This window comes from Thunnus maccoyii, chromosome 2 (assembly GCF_910596095.1).
Source record: "Thunnus maccoyii chromosome 2, fThuMac1.1, whole genome shotgun sequence".
Taxonomy (NCBI): Eukaryota; Metazoa; Chordata; class Actinopteri; order Scombriformes; family Scombridae; genus Thunnus; species Thunnus maccoyii.
Window position 1 is genome coordinate 21117511 of NC_056534.1, and position 15044 is coordinate 21132554.

The 15044-nt window shown below is 41.1% G+C and overlaps 1 protein-coding gene across 1 annotated transcript; it reads left to right on the forward strand.

Moving 5' to 3' along the window:
- Nucleotides 1-4429: 4429 nt before the first annotated feature.
- tmem109 (transmembrane protein 109) lies at nt 4430-6665 on the forward strand. The gene is made up of 3 exons (XM_042392737.1): nt 4430-4964; nt 5633-5735; nt 6024-6665. The coding sequence occupies exons 1-3, from the start codon at nt 4503-4505 to the stop codon at nt 6395-6397; spliced, it is 939 nt and encodes a 312-aa protein (XP_042248671.1). The 5' UTR covers nt 4430-4502; the 3' UTR covers nt 6398-6665.
- Nucleotides 6666-15044: the final 8379 nt, after the last annotated feature.

Below are 15044 nucleotides of genomic sequence, written 5' to 3' on the forward strand. Positions count from 1 at the left end.
TATCAAGCTTTTCCTCTAATGTCCGTCATTGACCAAGTCAGAGCACAGTCAGTCACGTTAGTTTTTTTGTGTCTTCTGTTTTTACCTAACCCTGATAGAATGGCATTGGAGTGCAAACTAGCGCAGATGAGGAAGAAACCTCACTTTACTAGCAACACTGAGTTTTGCACCACACAGAGCCCTCTGATTTCCCTTCTGTTTTCCCGTGCGGTTTTAATTTTATCACAGTTTTGGAAGGAACATGTGACACTAAGTAAACAGTATAAAGTGCACCATTTTTATTTCCACTTGCCTATGTTTACACAGTTTTATGAGAGATGTGTTCATCATTAATTTTGTACTAACTCTTTGATATAGTTTTGTTTATTTTATACAAAATAAAATCATATGTACATATGTGTGAATTAAACCTGTGGTCAAATGAGATACGTTTTCTCAAATCCATGTGTGTGTTTGTGAAGAAGTATGGACTACAGCTGGAGGAATTGGCTGAAATGTGGGCATTTCAGCACACCATACACATGAGAGAAAACAACAGAACAAACACGCTGCTGCAATTCACAAGCAGCTCTGGTTATTAAATCATGAAAGCCACATGTGGAGCAAAGGGAAATGTGTATTTTCATCAAATATTAGTCATATTGGCTGTTAAAGACACTTATAGTTACAGTTACAGCACACTTCATTAACTCTCTGTACTTAATTAAAGGTATACTGAGTGTGTCTGTACAAATGACATTCCCTGACTACGTCAACCATTTGGAGCAGTTTGCCTTCAGCTAAACACATGACCTAAAATTTCTTTGGGACTTCTTTTAGGGGGTTGGTCGGTCTGATTTTGCACTCATTCTTATGTGATCACAAGATCAAAGAGACTGGGTGTAAGAGATTCATCTGGACAACATAGGTTTTAACTCCTCTAACTCAAAACAGCTGAAAAGCTGATGACTCCCTACCCTGTCTATATTTTAGTTCAGTTGGAAAACACAATGGTGATTTTTCATGTATAACTCAAATGCAAAATTTCTAAATGTAATTCATAGGTCAGGTGAGGTCTCAAGTGAAGGTTGTTCAGACTGAATGTCAAACAATTTTTTATGCAAACGCATACAAATAGCCTTACTTTGTAAGAACAAATTGAGATGCGTCCACCTGAGTTAAAATGTTATGAATGTTATTTGTTTCAAAACCAAAAACGGAAAACTATTTTTGGTGTCAGAATCAATTAATGAAAAACGGCCCGTTTTTGGTTTTGCCAATTCCTTTCATCATTATTCATTTTTGGACTGAAGAATGAACAGGTCTGTGTCCAGGACCAAGGTTTTTTCGGTACAGTTGACACAGACAGAAACCGGAAACAGGTCCCAAATTTTGGGCAAAAACCAAAAAACACAAATTCAGCTTGATTTCTTGTTTTCAGTTCTTACTGACAGAACAAATTCACTAGTCAATGTTTCGTTTTCATTGGTGGGTGGGCCTTCAACGCCCCCTTGTTTCTGATTAGCCAGCGTCCTCTATCAATTGTGTTTGCGCTGCATTCTTCAAAATAAAAGGTTCGACTTCTTTGCCTTTAGAAAGTGCCAATGTCAACATAAAATATCTAGACAGACAGACCTTTAGCCTTTAATAATTGATGATTATAGTTAAATAATAATTTATTTTGACTTACAATGAAAATAAAATGTTTTTCATATCAAATGAACGCGCTGTCTTTAATTTTCAAATATTCCGTTTGTGCATAAAGTAACACAACAGTGTTTTATTGTATTGTCGGTTCATGTGCAGCTGAGTGACCATTCCACATTTTGGGCCAAAGCCACAAAGAATGGATTGCGCCCGCTAATAGCATCGTGCATTACGCAGCATTTGCACCTGCAATCTGCCCCGTTTTAAGGTCCTATTCACAAAAGATGCCGCTGAGTGCAATTTGCCCTTGTTTTGCGTCTAATTGAGTGAGTGGAGCGGTTTCCAGTGTTTCAGGCTTTTCTCCACATTCTCACACAGATTGGTCATAATGAAAAAACTGCAGAGAGCACAAAAACTTCAATTTGCATGTCTTTAATTAGCAGAGGTGCGCACACAGAGGTCTCCACAATCACAAACCAACTTTAATGTATTGTGCATCTTTTACTTCTCTAGTGTTTCGCATCTATAATATAATCTACTCAAATGTCAAAATACAGCCATTAATGTGACTCAGGCAGGTGTTAAGGTTTCCTTTTAATGATATCTTTAACATTTCTCAATACAAAAACACCAGCGTGTCCTTAGTAACACAACAGTATGATAGGTTCATCTCAAGGCCATCAGTCTTTGTTATTTCTCCTTCAATTCTGAAAAATAAAGTTTTTTTGTTAGGTTTTAATAGCAGAAGGCTAGGGAAGAGCATTGTGTTGTGGGTGGATGTGGCACGTTCGACTACTGTTCTGGGCTGTCTGCCATCAGTGGGCTTCATTCTATTTCAAATTGCTGCCGTCCGCCGCAACCTGAATCCAAACACCACTATCTCTGTTAAGAAAAGGCAATTCATAGCATGTGATTGTAAAATGTGAAGTTGCTCATTTAATTTTATATTTCCCAGAATATGTGGCTGAGTATATTTGATATAAAATCATCTTTTTTAAAAAGTATTCTTCCTCAATTAATATTGAGCAATGGCATTCAGTAAAGCACTCCAACGTTATGCGTGCATGCGTGCGTGCGTGTGTGTAAACGGGATGAAGACGGAGTTATCAAACTGTAATTTACATTTCACATCCCTCATTTAATCCCCGCACTTGTCACTTTCATATATTTAATCAAACTGGACTTTAGATTATGCATTGTATTCAAGCTCCACTGTTACATATTTAATAATTTATTAATTATTTATGTTTAATGTTTGCTCTTGCCACCTTCATATATTTCATACACTTCAAAACTATTACTATTCCATCCTGTAAATAGATTTTAAAATTTCAATTTAGTTTTAATACCACTTTATTTCATTATGACTATTAAACACCCCCTTCTTAAAAATGTTTGACTTTATTAAATACCTGCAGCGATCCGACTGCAGCAGAAACGTCCAATTGAGGGAGACGCTGTGCGCATTTACGCACAAGACACAGCAGCCTAATTTCATTAGCTAATTATCTGGATCTAATGTTAATTAATGTTTTGCGTTCTCCTACACATCCAAAAGATCACATACACAGTTCAAGTTCATACAGTGAAATTGTTTGGAGTAAAGCAACCATCCTCCTGAGTTCCCTCAGAGCTTTCTAAAAAATATTTCAGTAGCTAAAAGTTCATATCTTTTCCCTCTGGAGACTTCCCTCTGTCCTGTCAAGTTGATGACTACAATTTTTAGTAGTTGGGCTGTCAGAGACATTTCTAACCGGCATGTGTCAACCGGGTCCATGAGCTGCGTGTCACGCTTCTTTTCCCCACTCCACTATCTTTACGTTCAGGGTCTAATTTTTTCGGACCAGCTTGTACATGACAGAGAAATAGTATTATTGCAACAACACAAATGGGCCTATAGGTTTTCAGTCACCTGGAGGCTGCAGTTCCCCCAGCACCCATACTTCCCTTGGCTATGCGTGAACCCACATCAGGCTGACCGGGAGAAAGTGCTGTACCACCAGGGAGTGAGCGGCTGGGCTGACTTCGTTGTGGGCTGAGTCTGGTGGACTCAGTCGGAGGCGGAGGAGTTTCTTCTTCCTCAGGTTTTTTCAAATAACACATTAAAAACTTTCTGTAGCAATTGCTGTAGCGTTGACGTTACAGTGCGTCGGCTGAGTCGCATCACAGTTATTACTTGAGTCTGTCTGACAGCCTCTGACAGGCTGCTATGATTATGCTGGGTGTGCCAGTTTAAGATGGCACAGGTACATCCGGGCATACCCATGGCTACGTGGGTGGACTATCAATAATAATAATAATGATAATAATAATAATAATAATAATAATAATAATAATAATAATAACAACAACAACAAAAAGGGATTAATAATATGATCAAACTGCTTAAAAAAAAGACTTTTTTATATACATGGTTATATTCTGAAAAGGATGTAACAATTGCATCAAACAGACTATTTTTATAGCATTTATTCTTCCAATCAGTGAGGATGCATCTGTCTTTTTATGGGTTTTTTGATGTTTTACGAAGCACACTGCGCAGCTTTTTCTTCTGTATAACCTTTTATTATAATATAATCATGACCCTTTATGCACAGTATAATAATGATCTGACATGTGGATATATTTACAGTATGGCTGTATGTTTTTGTTTTGCATCTCTGTTTAGCTGTATGTTTTTATTGTACCGTCTTGTTCTTGCACTGTACATGACGAGTTTCTGATAACTGCAGTTAACGTGCTGCTTGAATGTATTTGAACGCAGCACTATGGATGCAGCTGAAAAGACGAATCAACACAGACATTTGACTGATTCTTGATCAGACAGCTAGCTGTGCATTTAATATCTGTGAGTTTCAGCCAACCCCCGCATAGCGATGTGTAAGAGACTCAATATAGAGACTTTACTGGTGGAGGGAAACTACTGTAAAGCCGTCGTGGAAACGTGTTGCACAGTCTGCCCAGTGGGTGGCAGACATGTCTCTTCATTCATACTAACAAGATTTTCCACATCCTGTTTGGAAAACTTCGCTGTGTTGCCCCTGTGGCTGCTTTCCTGTACATTTCACTGTCTACCGCTTGTCGTCTGTATATGTGTCTTGCTGATAGTTAAACCTTCTTCCGGTATGTTTTCCCATTCAACACAAAAATTCTTCAGCGGGCTGTGTTCGCTGTGCACACTGAGCGCACTGTTGCTTTCTGTTTCGGGGGAGAACGTGTTCGAGAGTCGTTCCGGAATGATCCAGGAGCTCCGGGCAGCCCTGGCTGACCTGGCCGGGGAGGGGAGGACTTACCTGGGCAAGCTGGCCGGAGAGCAGACGGTGCTGTCGGTACAGAAGGTAGAGTGCAACAGTGTGGCCTGCGAAAGACAGCTACACACACACTCACACACTGCATATGGATTTACATGGATAAATACCCCAAAAACAAAGTCTAGAATCCACCACTTTATTTTTTCAAAAATTAGTTTAACACCATATTCTGTAGTTGTAAAGTAACCTCTCAGCTCATATTACACATGCATTTACATAGAGCTGCAACGGTAAGTCAGTTAGTCGATCATTAACTGATTAATTGTTTAAGTCATTTTTAAAGTAAATATTCCATTCTTCACTTCTGAAATGTGATGATTTGATGTGTTTCTTAATCACCCTAATAATAGACTGAATCTCTTTAGGGCCTAATTGGACAGTTGGTCGAATAAAACACATTTAGAAACATAACCTTTGATAGTTTTCACTATTTTGTGCAGTGCCATACATGGTCAGATATAGCTTTAAACACGTTGCCCTGTGTGATATTGATTTCAGTGCTATATTGAAAGGTGAGCAACAGTATAGGTTACTGTGGGTCCTGATTCGACTTTTTTCACATTCAGTCTGAATTACTGTTGATAATCTTAAAGGTAAATGTATATACAGGTAATGCTTTAACCATGTCTACATTATCTGACCATGAGTTAGCTGCAATCCTTGCTCAAACTCCCCCCACTCCTACTCTCCTCCAGGCGTTCTCTCAGGTTTTGGGGGTCATTGCAGGAAGTTTGGCCAGTGGTGTGAACGTACTCTTACAATATGTTACACACTTCCTCCAGGCTGCTGGAATCCAAGGTAAACACTTCACACTAAAGTCTGTCCTGTCCATCACAAAGAGACATAGAAACAGGCTATTTGATTGTCTGCCTCTCCCTTTTAGTGATGTCACCATGTTCCTACATCTCAGCAATTAACTTGGTGTGTACAATATTAACCTTACTGATAGAAATAATTGAATATAATGGAAGGATTATTGCAGATTTGAATCACATATTTCTTCATCTTTAATAAACTTGAGGTAATATTAAATAATGCTCTAATATATTACTAAATTGTCCCCTTTGCTCTGTCTGTTTTCCACAGTTGGCATCCCAGTTAACAAGGTGACCCCAGAGGGGCTGATTTTTGTTGCCCAGTGGGTTCTCATGGCTCTCATTGGCTACTGCCTGATCTCCCTCGCCTTCCGATTGGTTGCCTCCACTCTGAGGCGGGCCCTATGGCTGCTGAAAGTGGGCGTAGCTCTGGCCTGTTTTGGATTGATCCTGAGCGATCACAGTGTGGGCACAGAAACTATGGCAGTGCGACTGGCTGTCCTTGTGTGCATCTGCGTGCTGTTGGGTGTCGGGACTGTGAGGGGATCTAATGTGGAAGATAAGACCACTCACCTGGCAGAGCAGGTGAAGATCCTGGAGAGACGGTTGAGAGAGATGGAGAGGTCAAGGAGGACGGAGGAGTAAAAGAGATAGACTGAGAAAAGTCAAATGTTTTCTTCTATTTTTTCTATCTGATGCCTTATCTACAAATGCTGGAGCATTGGTGTACTTCCAGGCCTTCTGGAATGTCAAGGAGAAAAGCACAATTTTACAGTTTGGATGTTTTCTATAATGTTGGGTTTAAAGTCATTTGTGGCAATATGATCAAAAGACTGTGCTTCAGTGTGTAAGAGCAGTGTGTAGACATGTTTACCACATTAAAAAAATTTCAACATTGAAACATTTTTGGAAATATGCTTATCTGCTTTTGTTTTTTGAGACTGAGAAGAAAAGATTAAAATCAGTCTCAGGCTAGCAGTTTCCCCGTGCTTCCAGTTTTTATACTTAGCTAAGCTAATCGCCTCATGGCTCTACCTCCTCAGTTAGCTCCCACTTCCAGCAAGAAAGTGAATAAGCATAATCCACAAACTGTTGGACTATTCCAATAAGAATGTGTAGAGTAAAGCTTTAATGTCCCAGAGGGGCAATTTGGCTTCCAGCAAGCCATCAATCAGGGCACAGGTGCAGGCCCTGGAAGTGTAAACTGTGCCAAAGTGTAAAGGATTCAAGAAGACAAAGCTTTTACTTCCAATGTTTTAACTGTCCTTTTACATTTAAGAAATATTTAAACATTTTGAAAAATGCTCATATTTGCTTTGTTTATCCAGAAGTGAGATGAGATCAGCACGACTCTCATGTCTATGTGTAAAGTATTAAAGGGATGTATTAGCCAAGCTTAGCATAAAGACTGAAAGCAAGGGGAAACAGCTAGCCTTGCTGTGTCCTTGTATATTATTTGTTCAATCTGTCCATAAAAAAATGTAAAAAATACAAATTTGTGGTTTTCAAGGGAGTTGCTGAAGCTGGTTCTTGATGAACAGTTTCTCCATCAACCCTGTTCTTATGTGCAGTGTGGTAGGTAGCTATACAAGTTCCCCCTAAACCACAAATATTTGCTTTTACATTTCTGTTTGTATACAAATTAAACAAACAAGATACAAAGTGTAATTGGTGAACTTCTGAGGTGTGTGTAGGTGGTTTTTGCCTAGAGCCAGGCTAGCTGTTTCCCCCTGTTTCAGTGCTAAGCCATGTTAACCTATGCTGACTACATATTTACCATACAGACATGAGATTGATATCAGTCTTCTCCTCTCACTCTATTTTCCAAAAGCAAACTATTCTTTTAACTCATAAAAGTGAATATACTCAAACTCAGAGAGAGTCAACTTTTCTATCATTTATCGTAATGTCAGAAATGTGTCAGGACATGCTATATGTACTGTATATATACATGCGATGCTATCCATATATATACTGATATCCAGATATCCTGACTGGATGTGGTAAATGTTTCTCAGTGAAAAAAGCTAAGTGCTGCCGATGTGCTGCAGTAAGCATATTGTCTAATTTAGCTTCTGTGTTCTCTCTTGAGTTGTTGGTAGCGTTTCTGCTTCTCAACCCAGTTAATTTTGCTATATACTTCATTACTGCGGCTAATTACCCCCTGTACATTTAAACTTACATTAAGCACTTAAGCACTCTTAGCTCTCTCCTTATAGCGACTTTCTTGCTAATCCCACAATTGCTAGTTACTTTAACTTACATGCCAGCTGACATGCCAATGAATGACCTCAGCTGAGTTCTGGTCTGGGGTAAAGGGCAGGACTGAAAGGCCTGGACCTTCTGAACTTGGGGCTTGATGACACCATACCCAATGACATAGCCGAGGTATTCGATCTCTGTACACTTGGCAGGGTTGATGGTGAGACCCGTTTTGCGGAGACACTCAAACACAATTCTGAGATATTCCAAGTGCTCCTCCCAGGAATTACTGTACACAACAACATCATCAAGTAGGCAAAAGCAAAATCTGATAGGCCATACAGTACCTTGTCCATGAGCCTCTGGAAGGTAGCTGGAGCTCTATATAACCCAAAAGGCATGACTGTGAACTATGACAGTCCCCATGGAGTCCGGAAGGCAGTCAGCTCACGAGACCACTGTGTCAGAGGAACCTGCCAATAGCCTTTAGAAAGGTCAATGGTGGTGAGGTACTTGGCCTTGCCTAGTCAGTCTATGAGGTCATCAATACGGGGTGTTGGATATGAGTCAAACTTAGAAATTGCATTCAAATATCTGAAATCAATACAAAATCTGTTTGTGCCATCCTTTCTAGGTACTAGAACAATGAGGTTACACCATTCACTCTGGGAAGCCTCAATAATTCCCATGGACAACATCAAATCAATCTCCTTTTTAAGTGGACCAAGGAGGCGTTCGGGAATCCGATAACTCATACATTTGATTGAGGCATTTTCCTTTAAGGCAATATGATGCCCGATGGCATTTGTACGGCCTGGATTGGCCTGAAAAACATTAGGTGCATAAAGGGCTCTCACCTGTGACTGCTAGGCCTCAGGCAAATGGTCAAGGTCAGAGGCTGAAGGAATTGGCACTGGCAGATACTGCTCCTCCACATCCTCATCTTTCACATTTCTGATTAGTAGAACACTTGATGTCTCCCCAGGCCTAGGGACCCACTTCAACAGGTTGACATGGATAATCCGAGTGGGGTGACTCTGACCTGGAGTCGAGATTTCATAGGTGGTAGAGCCTTGTTTCTTAATTACCTGAAAAGGCCCTTGCTATTTGGCCAACAGCTTGCTCTCCTTTGTGGGCAGCATCACCAGCACTTTCTGGCCAGGGTTAAAGCCCTCTCCCGAGTGGCTCGATCATACCAGGTCCTCTGTTGATGCTGCGCTGCTGCCATGTTTTCCTGGGCAAGTGCAGTCATTTTATCCAGCTTCTCCCTCATCTGAAGAACATAGAAAACAACATTAACAGGTTCTTTGCTCACCTGATCTCTCTCTCAGATTTCTTTTAGAAGAGTTGGGGGACCCCTGACCTCATGACCAAATAGCAGTTTGAAAGCTGAGAAGCCAGAGGAGGCTTGTGAAACTTCTCTGTAGGCAAACAAGAGGTAAGGAATCCACTGGTCCCAGTCTGAGCCAGTGCCATTAACAAACTTATGGAGCATCTGCTTCAGAGTCTGATTAAACCTCTCTGTGAGTCCATCTGTTTGTGGGTGATAAGGTGTAAACCTCAAACCTCTGATGCCCAGCTGCTGGTGCACCTCTTTCAGCAATTTGGACATGAAGTTAGAGCCCTGGTCGGTCAGTATCTCCTAGGGAAAACCAACTCTTGACAAGAACTGTACAAGGCACAATGCAATAGGCTTAGATTTAATTCACTTTAGTGGAAACACTTCAGGATACTTAGTGGCATAATCTGTAATGAAAAACATGAACCAGTTTCCTGATTTGCTCCTCTCCACTGGTTCCACAATGTTCATTCCAAGGCACTCAAATGGTGTGCTGATTATTGGGAGTGGTTGGAGGGGAGCTCTGGTGGGGAATTTAGCTGATGTTTGTTGGCATTGAGGGCAACTCCTACAGAACTGTGTTAGATCTTTACATGGGCCAGGCCTGTGGAAATGACGTTGGATGCGGGCTGTGGTCTTATGTTTCCCTAGGTGGCCAGCCCAGGGAATGGAGTGGCCCAAAGTAAGGACAGTGTCCCGGGCTATTTTTGGAACCATCAGCTGTCTGACTGATCTGTGGCAATGGTAAAGAGTACCATTCTGCAGAACATAAACTCCAGTGCAAGACTCATCATTCCCCGCCCATTTGTTCCCTCTGGCTTTCTGCAGACACTCAGCTAGGCTAGCATCCGGCTGCTGCAACTGACTAATACTCTCATGGAGTTTGAAACCCAGTGGTAGTTCAGGGGCAACAACAGGAGGAGACACTACTGTGCACCTGAACTTCTCCTGCTTTCTCTGTCTGCGGGATTTAGGTAGACAAGGTTTAGTGGGCCCTGACTGTATTTCAGCATCATAGAATGGCAGTGTGCTCGAGATTTGTACTGTGTCACCTGACTGCTTTGCATGGGCCCGGGTCAGAGCTACATTGCAGGGCTGAACGGGATGAATCAATTCCAGATGGACAGGCAGGTCATGGCCTTGCACAGCAGGAAACGGGAGGTCATCTGTGACACTCACATTCAATAAATAAGTGTGTCCTTGTACTTTGACATATACATCAGCAGTTGGATAGTTTTCCATCCCATGAACACAACAGATAGGAACAGTTTCAGTAGTACAGATGGCATGAGCAGGAACATACTGACGCTGCACCAGGGTCTGTGTACTTCTTGTATCAATGAGCGCTTTAAGATCCTGCCCATTAATTTGAACTGAGGTCACTTTTAAGGGCTGCTGAGATCTTAACTCTGGCTCAAATTTCGGTCTTGGCACATAGCACATCTGGGTGAGTTTTACGGTACTTTGGGGGCACCTTGGTTTTGTATGGCCCTCTTGCCCACATAAATAGCGAATGGGAAGTTTAAAGTTCTTTGAGCTGGTGTTAGAAACTAGCTGGTTCTCCTTTACAGGAGGCTTACCCACAGGCACCGCTGTGCTTGAAGCATGCTGAGCTGGGCCAGGTTTTGGGCTGTCCTTGGTTGACTTCCAGGATTTATAGGCCCACGATAAGTTCTTTGGACGTGCAGCCACAAACATGTCAGCCAGTGATGCAGCCTTAGCTGCAGTCTGGGAGTCATGTTCCTTGATCCAAACCTGGAGCTCAGGAGATAACATTCTTAAATACTGCTCAAGAAAAATGGTTTCACTTATTTCATCAGCCATGCAACGGCTATTCTTTCAAAGGTGATTAGGAAATGTTCAATATCATCTGAATCAGTCAGTTTTTGGAGTTTAGGTTCCCTGAAGAACCGAGACTGACCTAGATTTGTAATGTCCCAATGAACAGTTCCTGGTGGAGAAACAATCTGTGATGGAGAGTTAGCAGAACTAGTGTCCACCTTAAGCCTCTGTGATGGAGCAAGTTGAGGCCCAGGGACAGTTCGTGTTTGCACTTCCAGCTGGAGAGGATTAAACTGGTGCTGCAGAAACTTAAACCTTCGGACTTGCTGAGCCACTTCTCTGTCCCATTGAGCTTCTCGTGCCCTCTGCTGTCCTATATAGGCCTGGAGAATGTTTGCCAGATCTGCAATAGTAGGTTCTTTAATCTCTTCCCCCTCAATGCCTGTTACCCCCACCAGTAGCTTCACACTTCTCTCCTTCACTGTCTGTCTGTCCCTCCACTTCCAGCTGCAGTGCTTGGCTACTACCTGCTCTGCTTCCTCTTCCTCTCAGCATTCCACAAGCAAGAAAAAAATGGGGGGAAAATGAAGTGGAAAAAGCATAAAGAAAAAAAACAAAAAACACTCTGGCTCTTTAACTGGATGATCCTACCACTGCCACCAATTGTCAGGGACCCAGCAGTAAGACTAAGGAACACCAGGTGTATAAAGCAAAAAATAGTAATTTATTTACAGTTTAATTTCAATTTAAAAAATTATTTTTTCCAAAATACAAAAATAGGAAAACTAGAGGAAAGTAATTTAAAAAACTAGGGCCCTTTAACTCAAATTGAGGTCAACTAAACAAACAGCAACCTCAACTAAACTCAACATAACTGACAAATGACACATAAGGAAGGGTTTATATACACACAGACGTACAAGGGGGGCAGGAACAGACACTTAACTCTACATCTCAAATTAACCTTAATATTAGGGATGCACGGTATTATCGGCACATCATTGGTATAGTCTGATAAAAGCTTTAAAATGAAATATCGGCATCGGCCATTTCTGCTGATTATGAGAGGCCAATTTGTTGCCTTCTCCTCCGCTGCCTTCTCCCCTGACTGCTTCCCTCCACGGACTGTTTCATCCTTACAGTCCCGGTGCTTCCTCCGCAGGCTCCACCTCACTCAAGTTGCCCGTCAGACCTGCTGCTTCTTCCCACTTTAACCTGAATAACAAACTGGGGCTCGATGCTCCGGTTGGATCCACATAGAAAGCCGGGGCTAACATTAGCTGGGAGGCTAGCTGGCTGTGCTTCCCTCTGGTCATGCTGTGGCAAACGCTCCGCTAGCCTCTCAGCTAATGTTAGCATACTTAGTACAATCTATGCTTGCATGCATAATAGTCTCCTCAGCCAGCTGGAAAAAAATATGTGCATATATCGGTACCGGCATCAGCCATCGGCCACAATGAGTTGGAAATACCGGCATATTGGATATCGGCAAAAAAACCAATATTGTGCATCCCTACTTAATATCCACAAAGATTTAAATCAATTAACTATTTAAAAGCAATCTAACTATCAAAGCAAGAAAAATAAAACTTAAAGTCCTAAAGTAATTAAAATAACTGGATCTCGAAAGGCAGACTCCCCTCTTGCACGCCCGGTTGACCTCTTCCAATTCCTGCCTGCCACAGAATAAGAGGCCATCTTGACCAGCTCCGACTCTTTTGGCCAGAGGGAGGACTCGCTGGATCCATGAAAAAAAAAAGACAAGGTAAAGCATGAACGCAAGCAAGAAATATTAAAGACAGAACGTTAACCAAAATGCGTGCACTCAAATTAGCAAACAAACTGTCAATAATAAAGTGTGTGCTGTATAAAAACAAGACTATGTGTACTGTCATTATTTGAAATGTCTGTATGTTAAGTGTTAAAGAAAACCACTAACACTTGGTCCTCACATGTGGTGTGGCCACCACAGGTATAACCTTTGCTGAAATGATGGTGGATTGAATGTTTGTGTAGGTCACAAACCTCTGTTCTGTCTCCTCTCCAGGGTGTTCTAGCTAAAAGAGTCTCCAGGCTACCTGAGCACCAATTTAAAGGTTCCGGGAGATACCATGTGGTAATTAGTGTAGGGGTGTTAGTGTACTTTAATCTGCTGTTCAGGTTTTCTGTGATTTTACTGTAATGTGTAGCATAAATCTAGATTAGGTATACTATTTGACATGGGTGTAGTATGAATGTGTTTTAATGTATTTGTTGTTTTTGTGTAGTTTTGATGTTTGGGGAGGGGCAGATTTCCCTATACTGTGGTAGGGGTCAAGGTCATTGCCAGTGGCTGGCCATATAAGGCTGCCAGTGTCCATCAAGCACTGCTGCTGTCCGCATCACATGCTGCCTGTGGTCCACAGTATTTTATGGGGAGAATTATGACTGTTGTACTGTGTCTGTGGGTGAAATAAACACCTGGTTGGTCTGCACCTAACCTCTGCCTCAAACCTCCTGCTTTAAAGTCCAGCCCCTACATGGCCATCCTAACACAGCGCCATGAGAAAGCAGAACACATCAGACAACAGCAGTGTTATATTTTTATTCATATCTTTGTCATATCTTCCTATGCACACACACGTTTACCCAACCATGAGTACTTGTGGACAAAGCATGCTAATATATATATATATATATATATATGTATGTATATATATATATATATATATATATATAGTGTTGTCACACTGCTTACCAATGACAACTGCCTTCAAGATCAGCCACTGGAAAGATATTTTTTAATTCACCCCCTTCCAGTTCATCAGTCTTGCAACAGCAGTTGAAAAGGTTACCTTTATAACCCTCCAAACTGTGTCTTTCAGGTTGAAGCCACATACAGGTGCAGCAGCAGGTGCAAACCATTTGGGTGATGTTTGGGGAACATCAATGCATGTCAGTTCACATGATTGCCAAGGTATGGTGAAACATATGTGGTTATAATTTGGCAAATATGCATTTTTCCATGTCATATCTCAGCCACATGTGCCAGTTAAATACCACATATGGCCCAAAAGTTGATGCTATTAGGGAACTTATGCTGCAAACTTAACCTGGTCCAGAGCAGGTTATGTTCCTAGTTTTGGCTTAAATCAGCCTTAAAAAGCACCACCCTTTCACTAACCATCTGATTTGCTTCCATGTCCATTTAATACTGTTGGTACTGCAACTATTAGAACCCTGATCAGAAAATGGATTAACCATTGTTTTGATATATCATATTGTAATTTAAAAATATATATATTTTATTTACTTACAAAATACAAACAAAAAGACAAAAGATATACATTTCTGGCGATAAATCAATATACAACTGAGTCCTACCATTTCTAAACCCCTCCAAACCAATTTACAAATCTAAACCAACCCTATACCAATGCGCCCCTCAAATAATATCAATTATAAACGTCATTGCTATACTTTCATCTTACAGCACAGATAACGTGCAGTGTACTTATAGGGTAAGTAGTCTGTACTTACAGAATAAGGACTGGGGAACAGTGTGAACTTAATAATATAGCCGGCTCCCTGTTGTTACCATGTACTTATAGGGTAAGTAGTCTGTACTTACAGAATAAGACTGGGAGAAAAGCACATACATTGTGGTTTCTGTGTAATTCAGAAATAAGATTATTTTTCATAACTTCCTGCATACCTTATTATTGTGTAATTAAAGATATACTATGTATATTATAACATTACTGTATTGTTATTTTTTCATCCTCGGATGACAATACAAGCCTTCCATAGCTGTGCACTTGAGAGAGGTAAGTTTGCCTGATATGAGTTGCTGCACTACTGGATCAACATGTCTGCTAGGAGCTCATTTTCAAAAATGTAGACCCATTTCTCGACTTTTTCTATTCAAATTCATACAATGAAGACATACGACATAAGCAGAATAAATCTCTGGAGTGTGGGTGAAGCTTG

What these genes read in the sequence shown, in the direction of transcription:
- tmem109 (XM_042392737.1), top strand. Translation starts at nt 4,503, where the DNA reads ATGTGTAAGAGACTCAATATAGAGACTTTACTGGTGGAGGGAAACTAC. An exon ending in CGGTGCTGTCGGTACAGAAG is followed by an intron (nt 4,965 to 5,632) that starts GTAGAGTGCAAC and finishes ACTCTCCTCCAG; the next exon opens with GCGTTCTCTCAGGTTTTGGG. An exon ending in CCAGGCTGCTGGAATCCAAG is followed by an intron (nt 5,736 to 6,023) that starts GTAAACACTTCA and finishes TGTTTTCCACAG; the next exon opens with TTGGCATCCCAGTTAACAAG.